Source organism: Cygnus olor, chromosome 7, assembly GCF_009769625.2.
Source record: "Cygnus olor isolate bCygOlo1 chromosome 7, bCygOlo1.pri.v2, whole genome shotgun sequence".
NCBI classification, from domain to species: domain Eukaryota; kingdom Metazoa; phylum Chordata; class Aves; order Anseriformes; family Anatidae; genus Cygnus; species Cygnus olor.
In genome coordinates this window covers 8,981,260-9,002,637 of record NC_049175.1, presented here as the reverse complement: position 1 = coordinate 9,002,637, position 21,378 = coordinate 8,981,260, and the positions used below count along the sequence as shown (strand labels likewise).

Sequence of the window (21,378 nt, the reverse complement as noted above, 5' to 3'; positions counted from 1 at the left end):
AAAAAGAGAAACCTCATCTTGCAAATACAGAAATTAGTGTTAGAGTAAACCTTTTCTTTATATACAGTGTTGAATATACAACTTAGGAACTTGAAAGCCCTTATTATCTGAATTAGAAGTCTTTACTAACAGCATTTAGACAATTTTTTTGTATTGTATTACCAGGAAAAACAAATGAAGTGCTGTGCAAAAGGATGATACAGACATGGTCATCTGTAAAAATAATAGGATGAATATGTGCATAAGTGTGGAAGAAACAGGTGATGTATTAAAGCAAGGAGATAGGGATTCTCAAGGCAGGAATTGTTGAGGCAAAGATATGTCTGTAAAGCAGATACGGCTTTATAAAATAAAAGCATGACAAAAGTACACCAAAATGACATAAGTTCAGATGGAACAAATTTTTAGTAAAGGTGGCAGTGAAATGTTCCCAATCGGGGGGAGGGAATGAAAATTCACAGATGTAAGGAAATGAATAAATACTGTAATTATCTTTTTATCTCAGAATCTGGGTCTAGGGCTTTGTTCATGTACTACAGCACAAAAGTAAAGCTTTTAAATTCACCTTTGCTAAGAGTTTTATTAACTTGAATACTGTAGGCAGCTGCTGCCTTGTACTTCAGATCTTGTACACAAATAAGAAGATAACCAAAATAGACCATAGTTTCCATAGAAAGAGGAAAAATAGCCAGGATTTTTCATCCTGAATGGGGATATCATTTAGATGTGGAAAAACAAGATGCTGAGGTGAAGGTCAATGATGGGTGATTATTTTGTATCTCATAACATATAAATTGGGGACACCAAATTAAACGATAAGCTATTGAGTTTTCAACAAATGAAAGCAAACAGTTGTACCACAAAGTATGGAGTTCTGGAACTCTGAGGTTATTCTAAAAATAGAATAGACGATTTCACAAAATTGGTGAAGAAAAGCCTGTACTGAAGCACAGTTAAACAGGAGGCTATGAACTCCGCTCCTTGCTTGGGAAGTTCTGAGATCAATGGAATCTGGGAGGATATAGTGGGGAAGTATCCCTGTTGGAATGAGGAGAAAGATGCTTGCTGTGAGCATCTGCTAGGACGCATCTCTTGCCTTCACAGTATGATCAGCTGACAAAAATAGTGAATTTCGGGTTCTGAATTCTATTGATGATGCTTAATATAAGTAGCATTCTTCAGTAATAGGTTTCTTTCAGAAGTTGGTTATCTTCATGCTCATGTGATCTGTGCATTTGCTACTTTACACCTACTGGATTTCCTATACACTGTGCTGGTTCTGCTAGCAGAAATCTGATTCACTAGTGTTAAAAACAGAAACACCCCTGAATGTCTCAGTTTCCTCAAATCTTCTGCATAAAAAGCTTGAGAAATTCCCAAGGCAGTGAATGATTTGGAAACTTATTTTCAGTTGTTTTTCAATAATGTTGTTTCTTCTACTGCTATTTTGTATTTGTTCATGCTTAAGGATATGTGTTGTGGTGTCTGTCAGAATCTCCTTTCAAGCAGGGGCTATGGCAGGTCAATGTGAATGTTTTGGCAAGGAAAAACGATTTTGAAAAGAAAAAAAGCTTTTGGTCAGGTTTTACATCAAAGATTTGGAAGTTCTCTGTTGCTGACAGCAGACGTGTTCAATGTTCAATTTGTTCCTTTTTAAATATAAAGTCTTAAGTATGTAGTTGAATAATTGTAGTACAATTGAAAAATTCAGTTTGCTGCTCAAAATAGGTAAAGGAAAAATATGCACCCTTTTTAAAGCTTATTTTAATGATGTAAAGAAGGCAAAAAGTGCAGTTTATCTAGACAATGAAAATGTAGGGGGTGGAGAGTGACACCTGAATAATATTACTACCAAATTGCTGCTGTCGATTAGTATTTCTCAGGACTTCACAGAATGCGTGAGTTACTTTATATAATTGTGTTATAGTTAGCTACATAGAGGTAGTAAACATATAGATGCAAATGTGAATTGAAGAATATTGTTTAATGTGTGGTTATTTAAGGTCTAATATATTCTTTCTTTTCTTTAGATTCAAGCACTCTTTAAGGACCAATGTACCCTGTAGCTCATGGAAGAAAAAAATCAAACCAGGACATCCTTGGTTTCCAGGCTACCGAAATATGGAACGAAAACTTTAGGAAGTGTCTTGCAACCTATGCCAAATGGGTCGGCTGTTAATTTAGCAGGCAATAATGGTGGCAAAAATTTCAGCAAGCACAACGGCACTGTTCGCATGTCTTCCTTTTCTTTCAACTGGAGAAAATCAAATAAACATCAACTTCATGATCAAAATGGGAGAGAGACCAATTCCAAACATAATTCTAATGAAAAACTAATTGATTCTGAGAAGTATTCTCCATCTCAAGGAGCACTGAGTAATGATGTGCTCAGGGTGGGTTTGAACAGTACTGCTTCAGTTGCATCAAAAACAGTAAAGCAAAACAATATGTTTGTATCTTCTACAGAGGAATTAAACCCAAAGTCTTTGCCTGGACTCCCTAGTTCAGCAAAATTTGCCAAAGGTACCCTGTCAGGAAGGACCTCATATTCTGGACTCAGTGCTCCAAAATCACACTTAAATGGATTTTATGGAAATAGGCCAGTGGTAGGTTTGCAAAGACCTAGAGCTAATTCCAGTGCCACAAGGACAAGTTCAGGAGAAAGCCTTGCACAATCTACAGACAATAACAAGCCTTTTTCCTGTGAAAAAATGGTAAGATCACAAAGTTTTTCACATTCCATTCAGAATTCCTTCCTCCCCACTGCATCTTTAACCAGGTCACATTCCTTTAATAAAGCTGTGGATCTGACAAGGCCTTATAGTCAAAATCTAGCTGTTAGGACATCTCAGAGGTCATCTCTGTTGTCAAGAAATGCACGACAGTTGGATGTACCCAATGGAAATGAACCTATGAAGTACGGATTTACCAGACCGTACTCTGGTATATCAGCTCCTGCTTCAAAGAAACCCCCACTGTCAAACGGATCTGGGTCCACACCGTCTTTTGGATACAGATTAAGTCGACCTTCTTTGCTGAAGCCTACTAGGCAGCGATTTGCTGGAAATATCATTGTGGATGGTGGCAAAACTACAACTCCTGACACGTGTATAGTGGAGAACTCTGAAATTTCAACAAATATTAATCGAGCAATTGACAAAAATAGCATTATAGAGTGCGATGCTCACAGAACAGAATCTGTTGATGGCCTCCATGAAAGCATGGGAAAACATGGGTCAAATGTCATGTGTATGAGTGATGATGGAGATGAAATATCTATATCTTCTTTGTCATCCTCGGAAAAAAATGATTTGAGTGAAGACTTCAGTGATGACTTCATAGATATAGAAGATCCAAATAGAACTATGCAAGTACAGCAAAAGGAGAGCCGCGTTCAAGAGTTAGAGCATGGGAGCATGACATCGATAGAGCCGTTCACTTCTCTCAAGGAAAGTGGAGGATCTTGCTGTAATGCTGATGACTGGCTTGATATAAATATGTCTGGTAAATACTTTGCATTGTTTGATATTTTTTTTTTTTAGGTACTCCATCAAGATTCTGTAATTGCAGTTAAGTTATGTTTAACCATTCTGATTTTTTTTTTCAGAACGGAACTATGCTGGCCAATTTATTTTCTCACAGTGCTTTTTTTTTTTTTTTGCGTGACAATAATCATTTTCAAGCATGATTTTTTTTAAGAGCTCTTATTTCTTTGGAATAAGAATTAGTGATGCCTCCTTTAGCCAAACTTGTCATAGGATTGTAGAATTCCTCTTAGCCTTACTTGGCATTCATTTCTTTTGGACTAGTGATCTCTGCAATTTTTATCCCACTCTGTAGGCAGAGAACATCTGTAACTGCTTAATGTAGTGGCAATAAATGTAGGGTGTCTTATTTAATTACTTAATTTTATAAATTGTAATGTTACTGTTTTTTTTTCCAGAAGCATGCTGTATTAACTCTTAAAAAAAAAAAAAAAAATCAGTGGAAGAGATGGAAGATGCTTTAAAAGCAAAGCTGCATTTTCAAGTCTGATGTACTTTTTTCTTAGTATATATTTATTTTGAGAGATGTCATGCTAGAAAGATACAGTATCTTTTTTTATTAAAAAGATACAGAATTCTAAAAAGTGTCTTTCTTGACAGATGAATTGCTGCATTGTATAAAGCTAGAAAAGATGTAGTTTAAAAGGATACTTAGTTGTAATGGCCAGTCCAGCCTGAGCTTTTTACCTCCTAGGACGAGTGTTCTTAATATTGTGGAATGCTTTCAGATATTTCTGTTAGAACACAGTTTATTATTCAGACTTTAATGTTTTTATACACCTTAATTTTAATTTTTATTTTTTGGAATATTGGGTTGTTTTTTAGAATCTTGACTGTTTCTGTTTTCTTTAAGCAGTGGATGACAACAGTGAAAGTACAAAGAATACCGCTGAGAGTGTGATTTCTCCAGAGATGAATTACAGAGCTGGGTCCTCTTTTGAGCTTTCTCCATCTGATAGCTCTGATGGCACATATATGTGGGATGAAGAAGGGCTGGAACCTATTGGAAGTGTCCATCCATGTGGAAGTTATGAGTCTTCAGAAATGAACAGCATAGTATGTATTTATATGCATCATCTGAATATCTGTAGGTTTTTTAAATTTTATTGCTGATGGATATTTTAAAAACAGAATTAATGTATTTTTTTCACTTGATAACTGTTTTTTCTTTCCTCTGTAGTTGACAGCTTTCTGAAACTTCTTGTTAAGGAGTCCTTGTTTCTGGACAGATGACCTTGAATTAGGCTGCTTACATGCATGTTTTCCCTATTCTAAAGCTAGGACAACACAGCTTCTTCCTTATGCAATCTCATGGTGGCATTCAACAACAATAAAGAAATCACTTCAGCAAATAATAAGTAAAATATCTCCTACCAATCTTTAAACCTAGGAGTGACAACAAGAAAATAGTTGGTCCTTATCTGACTTCCATTGATTTGTTTCTATTCTATATCTGCACAGGACCCTTTTGAACATAAATTTATTTTCATTTGTCTGTTTGTTTAAGCATAGCATCTTTAAAGTAGGTAGCTGACTAGCTCATCAGATGAACTGGACCCTGTATGTCTGGAAAACAAAAAGCAAGATAAGTAATAGCCATATTCTTACTGCTAAACACAACTGATTTGCATCAAAGATCATTCTGTCTAAAGTAGGTGGAGGGTAGTTGCAGTGCTCTAACCCTTCAGCTGAGGTCAGTTAGCCAGCCTCTGGGTTCTGGCAGGCTTGATGTAAATTGTCTGTCTGTCCTTCATCTTTTTCCACAGGAACACTGTTCTCACTTATTTGGGTTGCTTAATTAAAAGACTGTTCAGATTTTATTAACACTATATTATTCATTCAGAACTTCCAACAAAAGTTAGGTATAATCAAGCAATGTCTCCAGCTTCTTTGATAAGTGTTAAGTATTATGTCACCAGTGCCATTGTCAGTAGTGTAGATGCTGTTTTCTGCCTTTGAAAGGGCCTTGTGGCACTAAGTCAGATTTTAATTTGTAGTTCTGTTAGGGTTGTCTAGTCCAACAGCAGAACAGCATAGATATTTTTCTGAAACTGGAGCATAGCTGCATAATTATATTGTTATGTGCAACTACATAGGAGGAATTCCTGATATATTTTCAGCTGCCTGTGGTGGTGTTCATTTTCTGTCTTAAATTACAATCTTGGGATGCGGTGCTTAAAAGTAAGCTTAGAAATAGTTATTAACTTCTCTTGGTAATTATGGCCAGCTTGGAAAAGCATTTTGAGATTTTTTTCCAGCATGAACTTTGTAGTTATTTTGATGTTTACTGGAAAAAAATTAACACAGGGCACTGCAAAAACATCCTTCTCCCTGTCACATGCATGCATATACCAGGAAAACTTCTTAAACTTTCTCCTCGATATACCTGAAATTGATATTTTTGATATATACAGTGCAATTTATCAAACAAAAGGCACTGCTTTCATGTGCTTTTGGACTATGTACCTTGTATTTGATATGCATAACCTCCATGTGTTAATTTACGCATCTATATGAATTGAAGGTCAATCATTGATGTTCTGATTGATAGAAGCTGTTGTAAGCCTCAAAGAGTAGAGGTTTATTAGAAGCTTATGATATTTTTGTTCAATGTTTTGGTTAATTTCTTATTTTATTGAAAGTAAATAGCTGTCAGAGAGGTCTTAAAAGTGGAAGAATAAACTTATTTGTTTTAGATGTAGTGAAGAAAGGAGGGTGTAAGACTTAGTGCTGAATCTAAAAAAATAATGTTCTTTTTTCCACTCATTTTGATTTTTATTCTGTTAGTGCTTTTCCAGAATTATAGTGCAGTAAGCACTATATTTTCATCTGAATTTTCATCCTAAGTAAGGGAAACATCAATAATATATCTTGGGTTCATACTTGGTTTTTAAGAGAGACTGCAGCTCTGAAATGTTTGTTGAATTGCCTTTTAGTGGTAGTCCTATTTTTTTTTTGTGCTTGTTATTGTTGGCAGAAAGAATGAGATTTAGGGTTTTTTTGTTTTTTTTTTTTTTTTAGCCTACAGATTAAACACTCATCACTTTTCTTCTTAAGATGTAGAAGAATTTCTGATACAGTTCTTAGTTCTGGAGAATCGTGATGTTGGGTGGGTTAGTATAAGCTTTTGTTCCCTGTTGCTGCTTCTGTCTGAAGGCACTGAGTATAAAGGCAGCTTAAAATAAAAAGGACTGAAGGTCGTGAGAATAATTATTGTGATTAGGCAGCATATGTTGATGTTTTGATTGCTAGGAGGTGTATGATCAAATTGTGCATTTTCTGTCCTCTAGTATTGTGAAGGTGAAAGCAGTAAATCTCTGTCAAAATCCAATTGATAAGAGTCTTTTAAGCTAATGTCAGCCTGACTACGCTGGGAAGTATTGCTTCTGGGGAAATCTGAAGCAGATAGGTGGTTCTGGATTTTCCCCGACTTTAGGCTGGTGTGAGTAGGAGCAGTGTGAGCCTTTGTGATGCTTTGGATTCCAGCAGTACATCTGAATTACTCATAATAAGATGGTAAATATTGGTAGTGTTTAGTCATCTGTTTGTCATCTATAGCATCAACAAATGTATAGATGGCAGCGTAGACCTTGTTGGGTAGTCAAATGAGAAGTGGTTTGGCCTATTTGTCTAGGGTGGTGTTAATCAGGTCTCTGGAATGACAATGAGAGTTGTAAGACTTTGTTTCATGCAGATTAGTCTACTTGACTATATAAACCTTGCCATATTTTTGCTTTCATTTATTTTTGTCTGGAAATAATATACATATAAACAGAATGGATGAAAACATGGGTCCTACCTGGAGTCTCATCGCTCCTTTCCTAAACAGAAAACAAAGTACTGTTTTGCTATACCAAGGCTTCTCTGAGTTGTTCTGTCCTATCCATTGTATTAACTAGACATGTGAGAAACATAATCTTTAGTATGCATTTGTTTGAGTAAAGCTTTGTGGTTTTTTTTTTTTCAAGGTTAAAGCTCTTATTTACGTTGAGATAGATAATCCAAACAAGGGTTCCTGTATTATTATGAGGTATTACTACTTTTAAAAGACACTACAATATTCTACCATATAGGGGTCTGCAAGAAGTAAAAATTCAAGATGAAAATCTTTCCATTAGCATTTTTAATACCTCTAGAGAGTTGTTTCTTTTTTCTTTTTCAAAGAAATTTCATTTGCACGAATAGATTTAGAAAATTTGTGTTCTCTGTATTATCGGGTCATATGAAGACCCTCTCTTAGACAGAGATTGAATCCTCTGGCCTTTTGTTATTAGAGGCTCTAGTAACTGTGTATCTCTCTGCTATCTTAATTTTTACTGAGCTAAAGCTGGTATTTGGGGAATACACCAAGTGAGCATCAATTTAGTTACAAGGATATAGGATTATGGAACAATAATTGAAATCCATCTTGAAGGGACAGATGGGTTTTAGCTGCTTTGCTTAGAATTTAATTGCTCTTGGGATGAAATCTAGATCTCAGTGGAATGAATCTGTTTTGTCATTTATCAGTGTGGCTAGAGTTTCAGCCACAGAGTCTGAAATGGTTACATTTTTCTCAGCTTCCTAGCATATTTTTGAAATCTCATGAGATTTTTTTTTCTCTGTGATTGCAACTTGGGAAAGGGAGATTCTGAACTAGTTTCTGAGACTCTGTGGAATGGCTTATTGTTCTAGAGGCATAGATACTCACTGAAATATGCTGTTCAAATGTATATACTTTTTAACTACAGAAAAGATGAGCTTGCTAAAATAACATTGTGTAATGTTCAGTCTGTGTTACTTGCTATTTTCTTAGAGTAGTTTTAGTTACTTACAAGTAATTGAGCTTTTAAAATTATTTCCTTCTCTAAATGACTTTAAGCTTTAAATGACAGTCTGATGTATCAAATGAGTAACTTATTATATAGGAATTGAGACTTGTAGTATGTATACTTCCAATGCATTTACTATTAAAGAGCCAAGTGTTCTAAGTATTGTCTTCTACCCATTTCTGTTTTTTAGTTTTACATCCTTTCTAACGGGTTAGTGCCAAATCCATAGATGATGTTCTATGAGAAGCTGGACTTTGAAATTTTGGATTACTTTGCTACAGCTGTAATAAAAATACAAGCACAAGTAAGCTTAAGGTAGTGTACTAGTATGGAATAAAAAGGCTATTCAGATAAACAAGAATTGTTTATTAAGTAGTATTTGGATGGCTTCAATGAGGTGTGAACCCCATAAATTTTACCATGTGAGAGAAAGTGTTTTTTTTTCCCTAGTGTGTGTGGTGTTTGTTTTATTTTTTATCTGGATATATGTAATACTAATATAGAAGTACTGAATTTTTCTAAACACTACAAATTTTTAATGCTTATTCCAAATAGGTGAATAATGAGTCTCCATACTGTGCTAGCAGCACTGTGTAAGATCCATTGGAAGAATTTTCAAGGCCAAGGCCTTCTGAACTAATACCAATGTTTACAGACATAAATGCAATTTAAATAGTATACTGAAAATTAGAAGTGATTACATCATGACATTTTTCATCAGAAGCAGTTGTTGATTTAATGAGGCATTCAGTACAGAGTATTCAGAAAGTCTTGTGCTTCATTTTCACTTTTTAACAGGTTATAATGAAACTAAATATGTATATTTTCTCCATATATAGACACTTCTTTTTCAAGACTTTTTAGAAAGGAGATCTTTTGAAATGAGCCCTTCAGGGGCAAACTAGGTATAAGAATCACACGAGCAGATTCTGTCTAATGATCTAATTTAAACCTGGTTCCTTTTTCTGCTTTTCATGCTGCAAGTGAAGTGTCTAAGATTTTAAGAAGCTGAAGGTAAATTTAAAAGAAAACCTAAAAATTAACTGCTTAAATGTAAAAACTGTTTTCATAGCAAAGAATATATACATTTTTTTATTGAAACAAAGACTCTTAAATGTGTTTAGATTTTCATAGTATCTTTATGTAAGCCATTACTGAAATCTGTAGATTTATAAAATCTGAAGCTTTTTTTCTCCCTTTCGTGTATTTGCTCTTCTGTGTGCAAGTTGGTGTTAAAATGCTATATCTCCATTATTGGAGATGTTCCAGTCAGGAAATACTTGCGCACCACTCAGCTCTTCCCCTCCTCCCCCATGTAAGAGACAGGATCAACCAAAAATTTTTGTCCACTGATATGTTGAGCGTACTTGCAGGTAGTATGTAAAATAGCTAGCTAGGTGGCCTGTGAGTGGAGAAACTCCAACTGGTGATCTGCAACACTTTGTGACCTTAAATGAGTCTCATGGAGCCTTTGTCTTATTTTTCTTTCTTTAGAATGATGGATGAATTAAAAATGAACGATTTTACTTAATGTTAGCATCAGTGTGTATTATGTTATTGATGTATTTGTACCTCATGCTCAAATTCAGGTGGATCAAGAGGAAGGGTTTCTTATGATTTATTCCCAGTGTTTCACAGCTCTGATTTAAGCTGTGGGGGAATGTGCTGGTGTGGCCTCTTCCTGGACCCCATCCTGCCTCTTTGCTTTCCTGTAGTAGTATCATTTGGGTTTTGAAGGAGACAGTCCTTTTTGTCACCTGAAGATGTTGCCTAATAAGCCTGTGAGCTCCCAGTCATTTTGGTCTTCACTACTGCTGCCAATTTATCTGGCCACTGTTGTGATATAACTGGACCACAGAGGAGGAAATCAGGCAATCTTGCCCTATAGCTATGTGAATAAAAATTAGACTTCATCACATCAGTGTAATGAGACTGCTAGTACAGTACCAGTGTACTAGTACTATAGATGGTGTTGAATACTTGGCAATATATACTGTACTTCTTTCTACTTTTTCCCTCTGGGCCCAGCACACTGGAGGCAGTTCTTACGGAGAGAATTGTAGTGTGTGTAGCATCACTAATGTGAAATGGCAGTTTGAAGTTTTATATCTTCTGCTGCTGCTCAGGGAATTTTCGTTTGTTGCATTTAGCACCAAAGAAATCCTGTCTTACAAGACAGATTAGGTAATCCATTGGGCTTTCATACTGCTTTACCCGAAAGCATGACTGTTGTTGGGTTTCTAGGTCAAGATATTTCTTTTTTTTTTTTTTTTGACAAGAGACACTGGAGTAGCCTGGGAAGTCTTTTATGAGATTTTAGCTTTTACTAATGTGTTTTAGATAATGGCAAACACTGTCTGAATTTTACTTCTGATAGAAAAGGGTTTCTTGGAAATACCTTACCTTGAGAAGCTGGCATTTCTGCTTAGAATGTCGTTATGAAAGAGCTTCAGCAATTTTACTTAAATGCATAGTGTTTCAGACTTCCTGCTCAGAAACAGAGTGAATCTGGGATTGGAATATCAGCCTGGGAAGCTGATATGTCGGCCTGGGAAGGCATTTTTCATTGGCATGTGTTTGTGTGTCACAAATGTGAAGCTGGTGTTGCTGTTAACCTCACCACCTTAAGCAGAGGTTGTGTCTGAGTTCTGAGCTCTTGTGGAACTGAGGATTCACTTGGATTGCGATGTTCTAACTTTATAACTTTAATTAGATTGATATAATTGCTTTCATTTTTCTACAAGTACAGAAATCTCTGCCATTTTTGTTCATATTGCCAATTTCTGACAGTTCATCCACCCCAAAAGACAAGAACCAAAGCAACAACAACAAAACCAACTACTTTTAGTTATGCCTAAAAATTTATATTTGGAGAAGACTCAAGCGGACAGCTTTCTGATTTCAGAAGATTCAGAAAGGCTAGATAAGTGTTACCTTTTTTTGCATTTAGTTTCAATTCGAAAAGATAGTGCCTCTGGACATAGTAAATCAGGGTGAAAGCATCCTTGATCAATGTGTCCCCAGTAAAGCTTTTAGTAAACTGTGCAAGTGCTGTGTAAAATTGTCGGTAATAGTTTTGTCTTCTTACAGAATTAAGAGTACCTGCTTGTTTCAGTATGTTCTGCTAGCAGTGATCCTGGCCCACTTTTTCAGGCAGTTTTGCTGACAGTCAGTTTTCTGCTTGTGGTGTAGATAAATGTCATGCAAGTAGGGACTGACTTCAGAGGTGCTGCCTTCTGAGCGAAAATAGCTGCTGTCTGCCCTCCCACCACCACTCCAGTCTTCAACTTTAGAGCTTAATTGTTACAGCAATGGGAGGTAGTGAGAAACTGCACTACTTACTGAGATGGCATTTCTGTCTGCATCTTGGGTGATGTGCATGTCCCTGCTGTCAAATATTATTAAGAGGTTATATGACTGTATTACAGTGCACAAATCTCTTGTGGTGTTGCTTTGAGAGGTATGACGTTTTGTGAACAAGCTTTTATGGCAAATTACCTTTTTTTTCCTTTTGGATACAAAGGTATATATGCCTTTGAGAGTTGTATGATTCAGAATTGACATAGTAAATCTTCTCATGCTGTTTTGGTTGCTAAAATCAAGGAAGGCAACTTTTCTTGTGCTCCTGTATTTCATTTGTGGTGGCCGTTAATGACAGCTTTGATTTTGTATGGTAGGGAGAGACAGCAGCAGTGTTGAGTGCAACATAATAAGAAATACTGGTAGAAATTAGTACTTCTCTTAATTCATAAGCTTAAAGTGAGGTTTCTGGTATGAGTTTGCAGCTGCATATACAGAGTTGTATTTTTAGTTAGTTTATAGCAATTCCTTTTTGATGTTTTTCTTTATTCTACCAACTGGCATCATTTTTTATAACAGAACTTCAGAAGTACTCTAGTGTGCTTCAGTTAATTTTATTGCCGTGGTTTTTTCAAGTATCACACATTGTTTTCATTACTCCTAGGAGATCTTGAAACAGGTAGGCATGTGCTCAAAGAGAACAGTAGAGTCTTGATTTTGGTGTAGTTTTGGTGTTTTTTGTCAGCGTAAACAAGAAAATCCTTTAAGAGTATGCAAAATGAATTGAGAGGAATCTAACTGGGTTTCTGAACACTTGACAGATAACTTGATCGAAAACATATGGATTGGCACACAGTTTCCTGTTTTTTTTTTTTTTTACCTGAAGCTGTGTCCTAGTAAGTTATAAGAACACTGGTGTTGAATCTTTTTGTGACTTTCAGTTGCAAACCATCAGAAACTTCGAGGAAGGGCAGTATCTTCTACATATTAGGGTCAATTATGTTTGTAGTATGCACAAATCTGATCTCTCTGGATGAAATGTGCACACTCATTTCCAGTCTGACTGTCTCCACAGTTCTAAAGACAGGATGCACAGTTCATTTAAAGATTGGTCAAAATAGGTTTAATAACAATATTTGAGGTTTTTGTTCTTTTTTTTTTAATTAGAAAGAACTGTATTAAGTAGCCTGTATAAGAATACATAAATGCTGTGTAAAAAGTCATATTCAGTTTACACAAAGTCTAGCTAGGGCATAACTAAAACTTTAAAAAAAAATAAAATAAATAAAACTAAAAACTAAAACAGAAGAAACTTAATTGATCTCCTGGTAGCTACCCTGTCCATGTTCTAAGTTCTGATTGTTTTGATTTCATTCTCAACTGGGGGTTGTTTGAGGCCTGAAGTTACTTTTATATAGCTCTTCTTTATAACTGAATTTCAAAATTAAACTGGATTGTTCTTGGTATTTCATGTTATTTGTTTTTCAAATTCACTGCTGATGCTTTTGCCTAAGAAGAGGCAGTAAAACCAAGTTTAAAAGCATTTGGGGAGCTGAAGAATATTGGTTTGTCTTTACTGATCTCTAGAAATGAGCAGTAGAGCCATCATACAAGGTGTCTGGTAACCTGGAAGTCCTGAGGTAACAAACTACTTAGTGTAGTTTCTCCTAATTCTCAAGGTCTTCTGCTCACTATACTCATGTAGGCTGAACCTCACAGTTTTAATATAAGTGTAAGTCAGTGGAGAGAACATCATCATTCGTAGTGATTTTTGCCATTTAAGAGTATAAGCAAAAAATACATATTGCTTTATAATGTAAAATGGTCCATTATGTGTACATTAACTGCAGAAGTAATGCTGAACTTCTGATATTGGTAGACTTTTCTGGAAACAGAAGCAATGAGTAGAAAGGACGAGATATTTCCTATGTTAATCACACTTAATGTTGATGTCTTTCTGTTACTGTGCTCTAAAGTAACTCAGACCAAAACTGGAATTACAAAACATTCTTAAACGTTGAAATTGTGCAGAAAGATGGTCAGACCGTTTTTTCCTCCTGGTGTATTTTTGTAGATTCATTACTGGAGGCTAGATGGCAGTAAAGGAGTGCTTTTTGTGGCTGTGGGACTTCACTTGTGCTGCATGTTTGGTTGGTGCTATTGCTTATGAATTGGTAAAATCTCAACAGAACAGTTAATATTTCAGGTTTTCTTTTTCTTTCCCTTTGTGCTCTTGAACTTCATTTTTTTACATGTTCTAGCATATAATTAAAATAATTAAGCAGCGAGCCTAGCTGCTCTTTGAGAGATAGTGGATAGTAACTTAACCTAATAATTATTTCCTATCTGCGTTTTGTAAACCTAGATAGAACATACAGTGCCCTTATAAAAATGTTTTCAAAGAGGAATACATCATTATTTAAGACTAATATCCAATAGTTAAAATGTCTTGGGTATTCAGAACAAAGGTCCTGTTGCATTTGTTGTCTTGGCAACACTCCTTTACGGAGCATGAACAAAATGATGAAACGCTTGTTTGGATGTTGGGCTTAATTATCCCTAATACGACTTGCGGTATACAACATTTAAAATAGCTCCTTTCCTACCCTGTTTTTGGTATCCTGCGGAATTCTAGCCTTTCTCTCTGGCATACTGGCAGGATTACTGATGTATTTTTTTTTAAAAAATGTGTATATATTTGTATACAGTATTGCATATAATGAATAAGTAATGTTAGAAAAACTGATGTATTATATGTAAAAGAAAATCTAGTATATGTTTTTTGTCTGAGGGAAAGAATATTTTTCACTTTTTTTTTTTAGTGATTCTTGCTGTCAACAAGAATTCAGATTGGAGGAATGATTGCAAAGGCTTTAGTTCGCCTTCTCTGTTAAGGTTTTTGGAGCTAAAACTAAATTTTGCTATTTGCACATCTGCTACATCACAGCCAAACCCTTCTGTTTGTACAAATAAAAGCAATAGGCCACATTCAGCTGGACGGCAGGTATGCTCTGAGGAGGTATAGCCAGGTTTCTCTTCACAAAATGGTAGTTCGTAAACTGTCTCTTATTTTGTGGTGCTTTTCTGTTGTCTGGAACTAGCTTCCTGTGAATTATTTTCTACTTGTTTTTGTAATCTCCATGCTCTTTTGAATACCTTTTCCCAGTAAATTTTAGAAGCTAGGTATCTTATAGTTGGCTTCTCAGGCAGCCCCATCTTTGTTGCTTTGTACAGCAGTACAACTTCACCATGCTGTTGGGCTGCTGAGATGTATCACAGCTGTATTGTGATGTTTTTCTTAACTTCAGAAGTAATCAAGTAGAAGCTTTGCTTGCTTGGTCATTCTTAAACCTGTTGCACTTGAGGAAATTTGTGACAAAAGTTACAATATCTGTTCAGGTATTCTATCTTTTTTTTTTTTGTGGAAAAAAAAAAGGATCTCAAAAAGAGCTGTGCCTTTTCATTGGTAAGTGGTAGGATGGGGAATTTCTGAAACTGAGTTTGTAGAGCTCAGTGATATGGTTTAGTGGAGGACTTGTTAGTGTTAGGTCAGAGGTTGGACTCGGTGATCTTGGAGGTCTCTTCCAACCTAGATGATTCTGATCTGATTCTGAAGTGCATGTTGAATCATCTCTGCATATGAGGATTGTTCTGTTTTGATGCTGCAAATGTGAAGACTCCCATTTCTGGATGAATTAAATGAATAACTGACTTGAAACTGTTACCTACTTCTTAGAGCCTTATACATTAGACTGGAAATTTAGTTTCCTATCCCAGAGTCACTCTACATCATCTGTTGTTTCAAGAGTATGTTTTTTGAGAACTTTGATTACTGTTTTCTCCTGTGTGATATGAAGCAAAATCAGTATTACCGAATTTGTAGTAATGTATCCATTGCTACAGGATCAGACTCGTGTTAAAACCCGTATTGTGGCTTCACTGTTCTGCTAACACAGACATCAATGTTTCTATTTAAATAGTCTCTCTTTAGTAGTAGAAAAACAATGAAGTTGACATCTGACCAGGGTATCTGACTTTTCTTTCTTTTGTGGAATGTGACAAGCACACCTGTCTGCTTTAAATGATTTAGGGACTTTGGCAAGCTGCTTGTTTGAAGTTTACAGGGAAGTATGTTGTAATGCTAACAGGTGCTAGTTTTTTTTTTTTGTAAGACTTAGTTGGTGTCCTGCATGTGAAATTTTTTAAAATGTTTTTCTTATACTAATTACTCAAAAGACATATAACTGTAACTCTAGTATTTTGAGGGTTCTGGTAGAATTTTGTTCAGAGGACTTTTAATTTATGCAATTTGTATGTCTTCATAGGTTGTAACATCTTGAGAATCTAGTCTTGTGAAATTAAAAAAAAAAAAAAAAAAAGATAGTTCAGTGGGAAGGGACCTCCAAAGGTCAGAGACCAACTGCCTGACCACTTCAGGGCTCACCAAAAGTTACAGCCTATTGAACGCTGATAGGCATAGGGCACCAACCACCTCTCTGGGCAGCCTGTTCTGGTGTCTAACTAAACTCTCATAAAAGTTTTTCCTGATGTCCAGTCTGAGCCTCCCCTGGCACAGCTTTGAACCATTTCTGTGTATCCCGTCACTGGATACCAGGGAGAAAAGAGGAGTGCCTCCCTGTCCACTTCCCGTCCTCAGGTAGTTGCAGAGAGCAACAAGGTCACCTCTCAGCCTCCTTTTCTCCAGGCTAGACAACCTGATTGCCCGGCCTCTCCTCACAGGAGATGCCCTCTAGCCCTTTTACCAGCTTTACCCTCCTCTGGATGCTTTCAAGGACCTTAACGTCCTGTTTATATTGTGGAGCCCAGAACTGTGCGCAGTATTCCAGGTGAGGCTGCACCAACGCTAAATATAGCAGGAGAATTGCCTCTTTTGACCAGCTGCTATCCACCTTCTATATACATTATTCTTCTCAATGATACAAACCAAGTAGGATTGTTCCCTTAATAATCTCTTAATAATTGCTAAAACATATAATCTATAGGGTTGTAGGTGGTGTAGTTTGGAGAATTTCTACATCCTGTTCAAGGCAGAACTTGATGATAGTAGCTGTTAAGCACTCTTCTTAAAAATGTTACTGCCTCATAGTTAAATTCATTATACAGCAGTAAGAATAACCGAAGTCTGTAAATGCAGGTTTATATGTACGAACTTGCTGATAAAACCTGAAGTTTATCTTGTAACTATTTCAAGATGACATTAATAACAGTTCATTTCCTGTTATTTTTTTCTACGTAGATAACAGTAGGAAATGTCGAAGGGAATTCACGTGGGGTCCAGATATTGCAAAGACTTCATAGTCAGATTTTGTGTTCTAGCTTGGAGTTGCATCAGTGTGGTTCAGGAATGTATAATTAGGGAAATAACGAAATGTGCTGTTGACAGAAAAGTATGTTTAGCATCTCAAATGCTGACCTTTTCTGACATCATTAGGCTTCTTTCTGAAGCTCTGATACAGGGATAGCGAAGTGGCTTATCTGGGTTTATTAGTTAACACTCTGACATACTATGTTTTTTTATTGTACTTTAAAATGCATGTGCATGGTAATGGCAATGTTTTCAACTTTCTTAAGCATTTGTGGCCACTGCTCAACTAATTTGTCATGTTCATTAAGGTTCCCACAGTAGGGGAAAATAGTGCTTCTTCATAATGATTTTGAAGATCAAAGCGTGGCATAGAAGCAATTTATCAACTAACAGACTGAATTTGCCTCTCAAACACCTACATTTTGCAAAATTGCTTAAAAAATACACGTTGCTTAAAAACATTGGAGTTCCTGGAAAAATGTAAATTAATGGATATAAAAATAAGTAAACATCTGCAGTCTGTTCCCCTGAATGGTAAATCTGCATTTTATTTAAATTACTTTCAATTTGTGAAAGCTTTTCTCTAGTAATTTATTATTCAGTGTCCTGATATTCTGTGCTTTTCTTCTGTTCTTTTTGTGTAAATACTTAGGATGACATATGTAAGCAATATTATTCAGGTAGGACTTCTAGAATATAACAAAAAGAGGTGGTTTTATCTAAAGTATTCCACCATCCCTTGATATTGCTCATGTTTTATGAAGTGAATGTTAAATTTTTGTTTCTTATCCTCTTTCCAACGTCAAGAAATGCATTTCCCTGCAGAAATGGAGAATGTTTATTGTTCTGTCATGAAAAAAATCTTAAAAGATCCATAGCTCTTTCCACCATTTGTGATCAAATAGAGGAGTACTTTGTGAACACTACAGGAATACTGCAGAAGAACAGTTGGATCAACAGTTTAGCGATGCTTGTCAATGTTATTTGTTTCTGACATCTCTGACAAAGCAAATCTAACATTAGCCAGCAAAGGGATAGCTTTGCAATTGAATACAGTTTTGCAGTGTATTGATAGTCTGTGTACTAGTATACAGTTAAGTATTTACTGATATCTTTAATACCCAGTGAGTAGAAATTAGCAAAACACTACCTTAATAGTTTTCAGTATTGGTCCTGTGAATCATCTTTAGATGTAGCTGCTAAAGCTAAGAAAAATCTGCAGTTCTCTTCTTGGAAAAGAAGCAGATGTGAAATGTCTGAATCTAATCCCAGGCCTTAAAGCTATGACTTCTATTTGTGGGATTTCAGAAAATAGAGATCAAGAGCTTTAGAGCTGTGTAACCATTAACAATTTCCTTAGACCTGCTTTGTATTATGATCACTTGGTATTAATAAGTTTATCTATTTTTGAACAATCAAGTGAAAGAGGCTGTGTTCTCTAATCAAGTACTGCATTTTGTCTGACATATAGCTTTCCAGCAGCATGTTGCTAGCAGCATCTGGCTACTCCAACAGAATATTCTGCAGCCTTGACCTCTCAAGTTTTTTTTTTTGTACTGCTGGTGTTCTTAAAGGAAGAGAGGTTAGTTAGTTTCTCTCTTTCACTGTCAGTTGACTTTGCTGTCACTGCAGTTGTTTTCCTTTAATATACCTGACTAATTTTTTGAATGGAGTATTGGTACTAATGTTACTGTATTTTTGTGTTATCATAATTGCACAACATGATGTTTTGTTTGTAACTTTAGAAACAGCTTTATATATAGCACATTTTTAAAGACAAAAGGCAGCAGTGCTCGCTACTGATAATTACATATTTTAGATTTTGTTGGCTGAAAAAGCTGCTGGAAGCTGTAAGCTCTTGTCAAAACCTTGGGACTATTCCAGTCTCTGGCTGACAAAACATGTTAAGGGATATAGGTGTTCTCTTCCTTCTGTTCCACACTAAAACGTGCTTAAAAGCCAGAAGCACGATCAGGTACTATTTCTCAGCTCGTTAAACAGTTAAGTTTCATGTTTTTTTCTGAAGTACTAGGTGCCTTTGGTAACATATAAAGGATGAAGAGGCTGATGTATTCCTTTATTTAAGAGGGGCATTATTTGTCCTAAGTCTGGTTTTGGTTATTATTTATGCTGAAATACAGCAACAAAGTAAATCTGAATCTGAAAATGGTGTCTAGACATTTACATTTAGTGAAAAGGTGTCAAAGGTATAAAGTGGTGACTTTCCCCTGAAAGATTCAGTAGAAGAAAATGTGTCAATGAAGTTAATCAATTATAGCTTGCATTGGGTTTTTGTCTCTTAGCGTAAGATGGATGTGCCAATGCCTGAGAAAATCTGTAACTTTTCCAGATTGTAAATGGCTATTCTTACTAGTTTTAAGAGTTATTCCCTTGTAACAGTATACAAGAAAAAGAGATTTCCATCCATATCACAAATAGGTGTAGAAAACAAGTATTTGGTGATGGCAATGTGTTTACCTTGGAAAATGTGAAGGTACAGTTCTGCTCAATAATTCGCTTAGAAAATAATCTTCCCTGTTCTTTTTCTTGCTATTCTAAATAAGTGGTTCAGAAAAAGTGTTTAAAGTCAATCTTTAAGCCTTCCATAAAGACAACATGTAAAGGAGTTGGAACACTCTCCTGAGGTTTAAGATAAGGTTTAAACCAAGATAGTATAGGTTCCCTAACCCACCCCTTTCATTTCGATGACATGATGATCTTTTGATCAGTGTGACATGAGAGCTGAAACAAGGTGATTCAACATCTTCTCCTCACAAACTTGTATTTGAATCTTAAGTAAGCAAAATAATTTAGTTTTACACTGCAGGCAGAATATTAATACATAAGAAAATCTTGGGAGCATTCCATAGGTACAAAGCAGAAAATTGTTTAAATCCATCCATCTGTTACTGTACCAGATCAGTAGGAGGGTTGTTAGTTTGTGTAGACAGTCTCAGGTAAGGCTGATCTTCTCTCAAAAGAGAGGAGTCTGCTGACAACATCAGATATGTATACAGAAGAAATGTAACAAAGCTTTGCAATCAACTTCTTTATGGCACTAGAATAAATGAGATATCATGAAAACAGCTCCATCTGCAATTTTCTTTCTTGTAGGATATCTTGAATAATCTCGATTCATGTGATCTTGAAGATGATGATCTCATGCTCGATGTGGACCTACCTGAGGACCCACCTCATGACAAAGGTTAGTAAAGTAGCCAAGCAATCTTACTGTGAAACTGCATTATGTGTTTAAGATATTTTTGGATTTCTTTGTTCTAACTTCTGGTTTAATAAGATGCGCACTTTCAATTGGTTTTTATTTAGGTAACTTTCTTTTCTAAAATGTAGAAATTAGAATTCAAGTGTAGGAGTTGTATTAAAGTTAGAAATTTACTGCCTTTTTATTTAAAAAAAAAAAAAGGCAAAACCAACCCAAACTAAACAAACATTGTTGCAGACTGTTTCTTTAAACTGTGTGTACAATAAGCTTTGAACTTTGAAGTTAGTACTTCAGTTTCATTTTCAAATATAGCTGAAGTATGTTGCTGAAATATGTTGCTGGAATGATATTTTCAGCTTTGACAGCATAATTCTTCTTGAGATGGTTGTCATTTTGTAGAAGAAAGAATTATCTCCTGATATATTTTATATGCTTTAGGGTAACAGCAGCATTAAGTCTTAAGATGCAATATTTTGAGGAGTTTTTTATGCACTCTTGTTGTCTGTGAGAATGCTGTCAACCTTTTCATGGGGAAGACAGATGCCATTAACACAATACAAATTCATAATACAAATTTAGACCAGAATTAACTGGGTCAGGCAAATTAATGCCACACTTCTTCAAATCCTAGCCTCCTTTGAGGCATTTGGTTTTGGTCACTCCAACTTATACCAATTGTCACTGACTGTGACAATATCTTCAGATGAACAGGAATGTTGGATGTAGACCACAGTAGTGTCCTACCCTGCCCAAACAGGCACTGAAAGAAAAAAGCTTTGCCTGTTTTGTGTACTGTTCAGCTACCTGCTGAAGTATGGGGGTAATTCAGTTGCTTTGACACTACATTTGAGTTCTTCGGATGAAGACTCCTACAGGTATGTTAGCTATGCAGCCAAATTAACAGTAAAATAAATAGTCTGCCACCTACAATAGCAGTGGCACATATAAAGTGCAATACTTAACCTTTTAAATCTCAGTAATTTTTCCAAAGTATTTGTGTGAAAGGTGCTTATTGATGACTATTACTGCTGTGCTAGTAGTCAACTTTTCAACCCAGACATTTAAGTTTCTTTTTAATTTTCTGGAATGAATAACAAACCAAGCATATATGATAACTCACAGTGCTCATGGTCACGCACTAAGCATTCTTTCAATAATGGTAATTGTTCTCCT

The 21,378-nt window shown here is 35.7% G+C and overlaps 1 protein-coding gene across 15 annotated transcripts in view; it reads left to right on the top strand.

Moving 5' to 3' along the window:
- Window positions 1–21,378, top strand: part of CCSER2 (coiled-coil serine rich protein 2) — a 151,364-nt gene that overhangs the window by 92,159 nt on the left and 37,827 nt on the right. For 8 of the 15 annotated variants that reach the window (XM_040563643.1, XM_040563633.1, XM_040563634.1 and 5 more), the window contains 3 exons: window positions 2,031–3,504; window positions 4,399–4,601; window positions 20,097–20,187. In XM_040563643.1, coding sequence (XP_040419577.1) covers window positions 2,070–3,504; window positions 4,399–4,601; window positions 20,097–20,187 — 1,729 coding nt within the window. In that variant the 5' untranslated portion in view covers window positions 2,031–2,069. The remainder of the gene's footprint in view (window positions 1–2,030; window positions 3,505–4,398; window positions 4,602–20,096; window positions 20,188–21,378) is intronic. The other 7 variants (XM_040563636.1, XM_040563646.1, XM_040563637.1 and 4 more) reach the window with 1 other exon arrangement.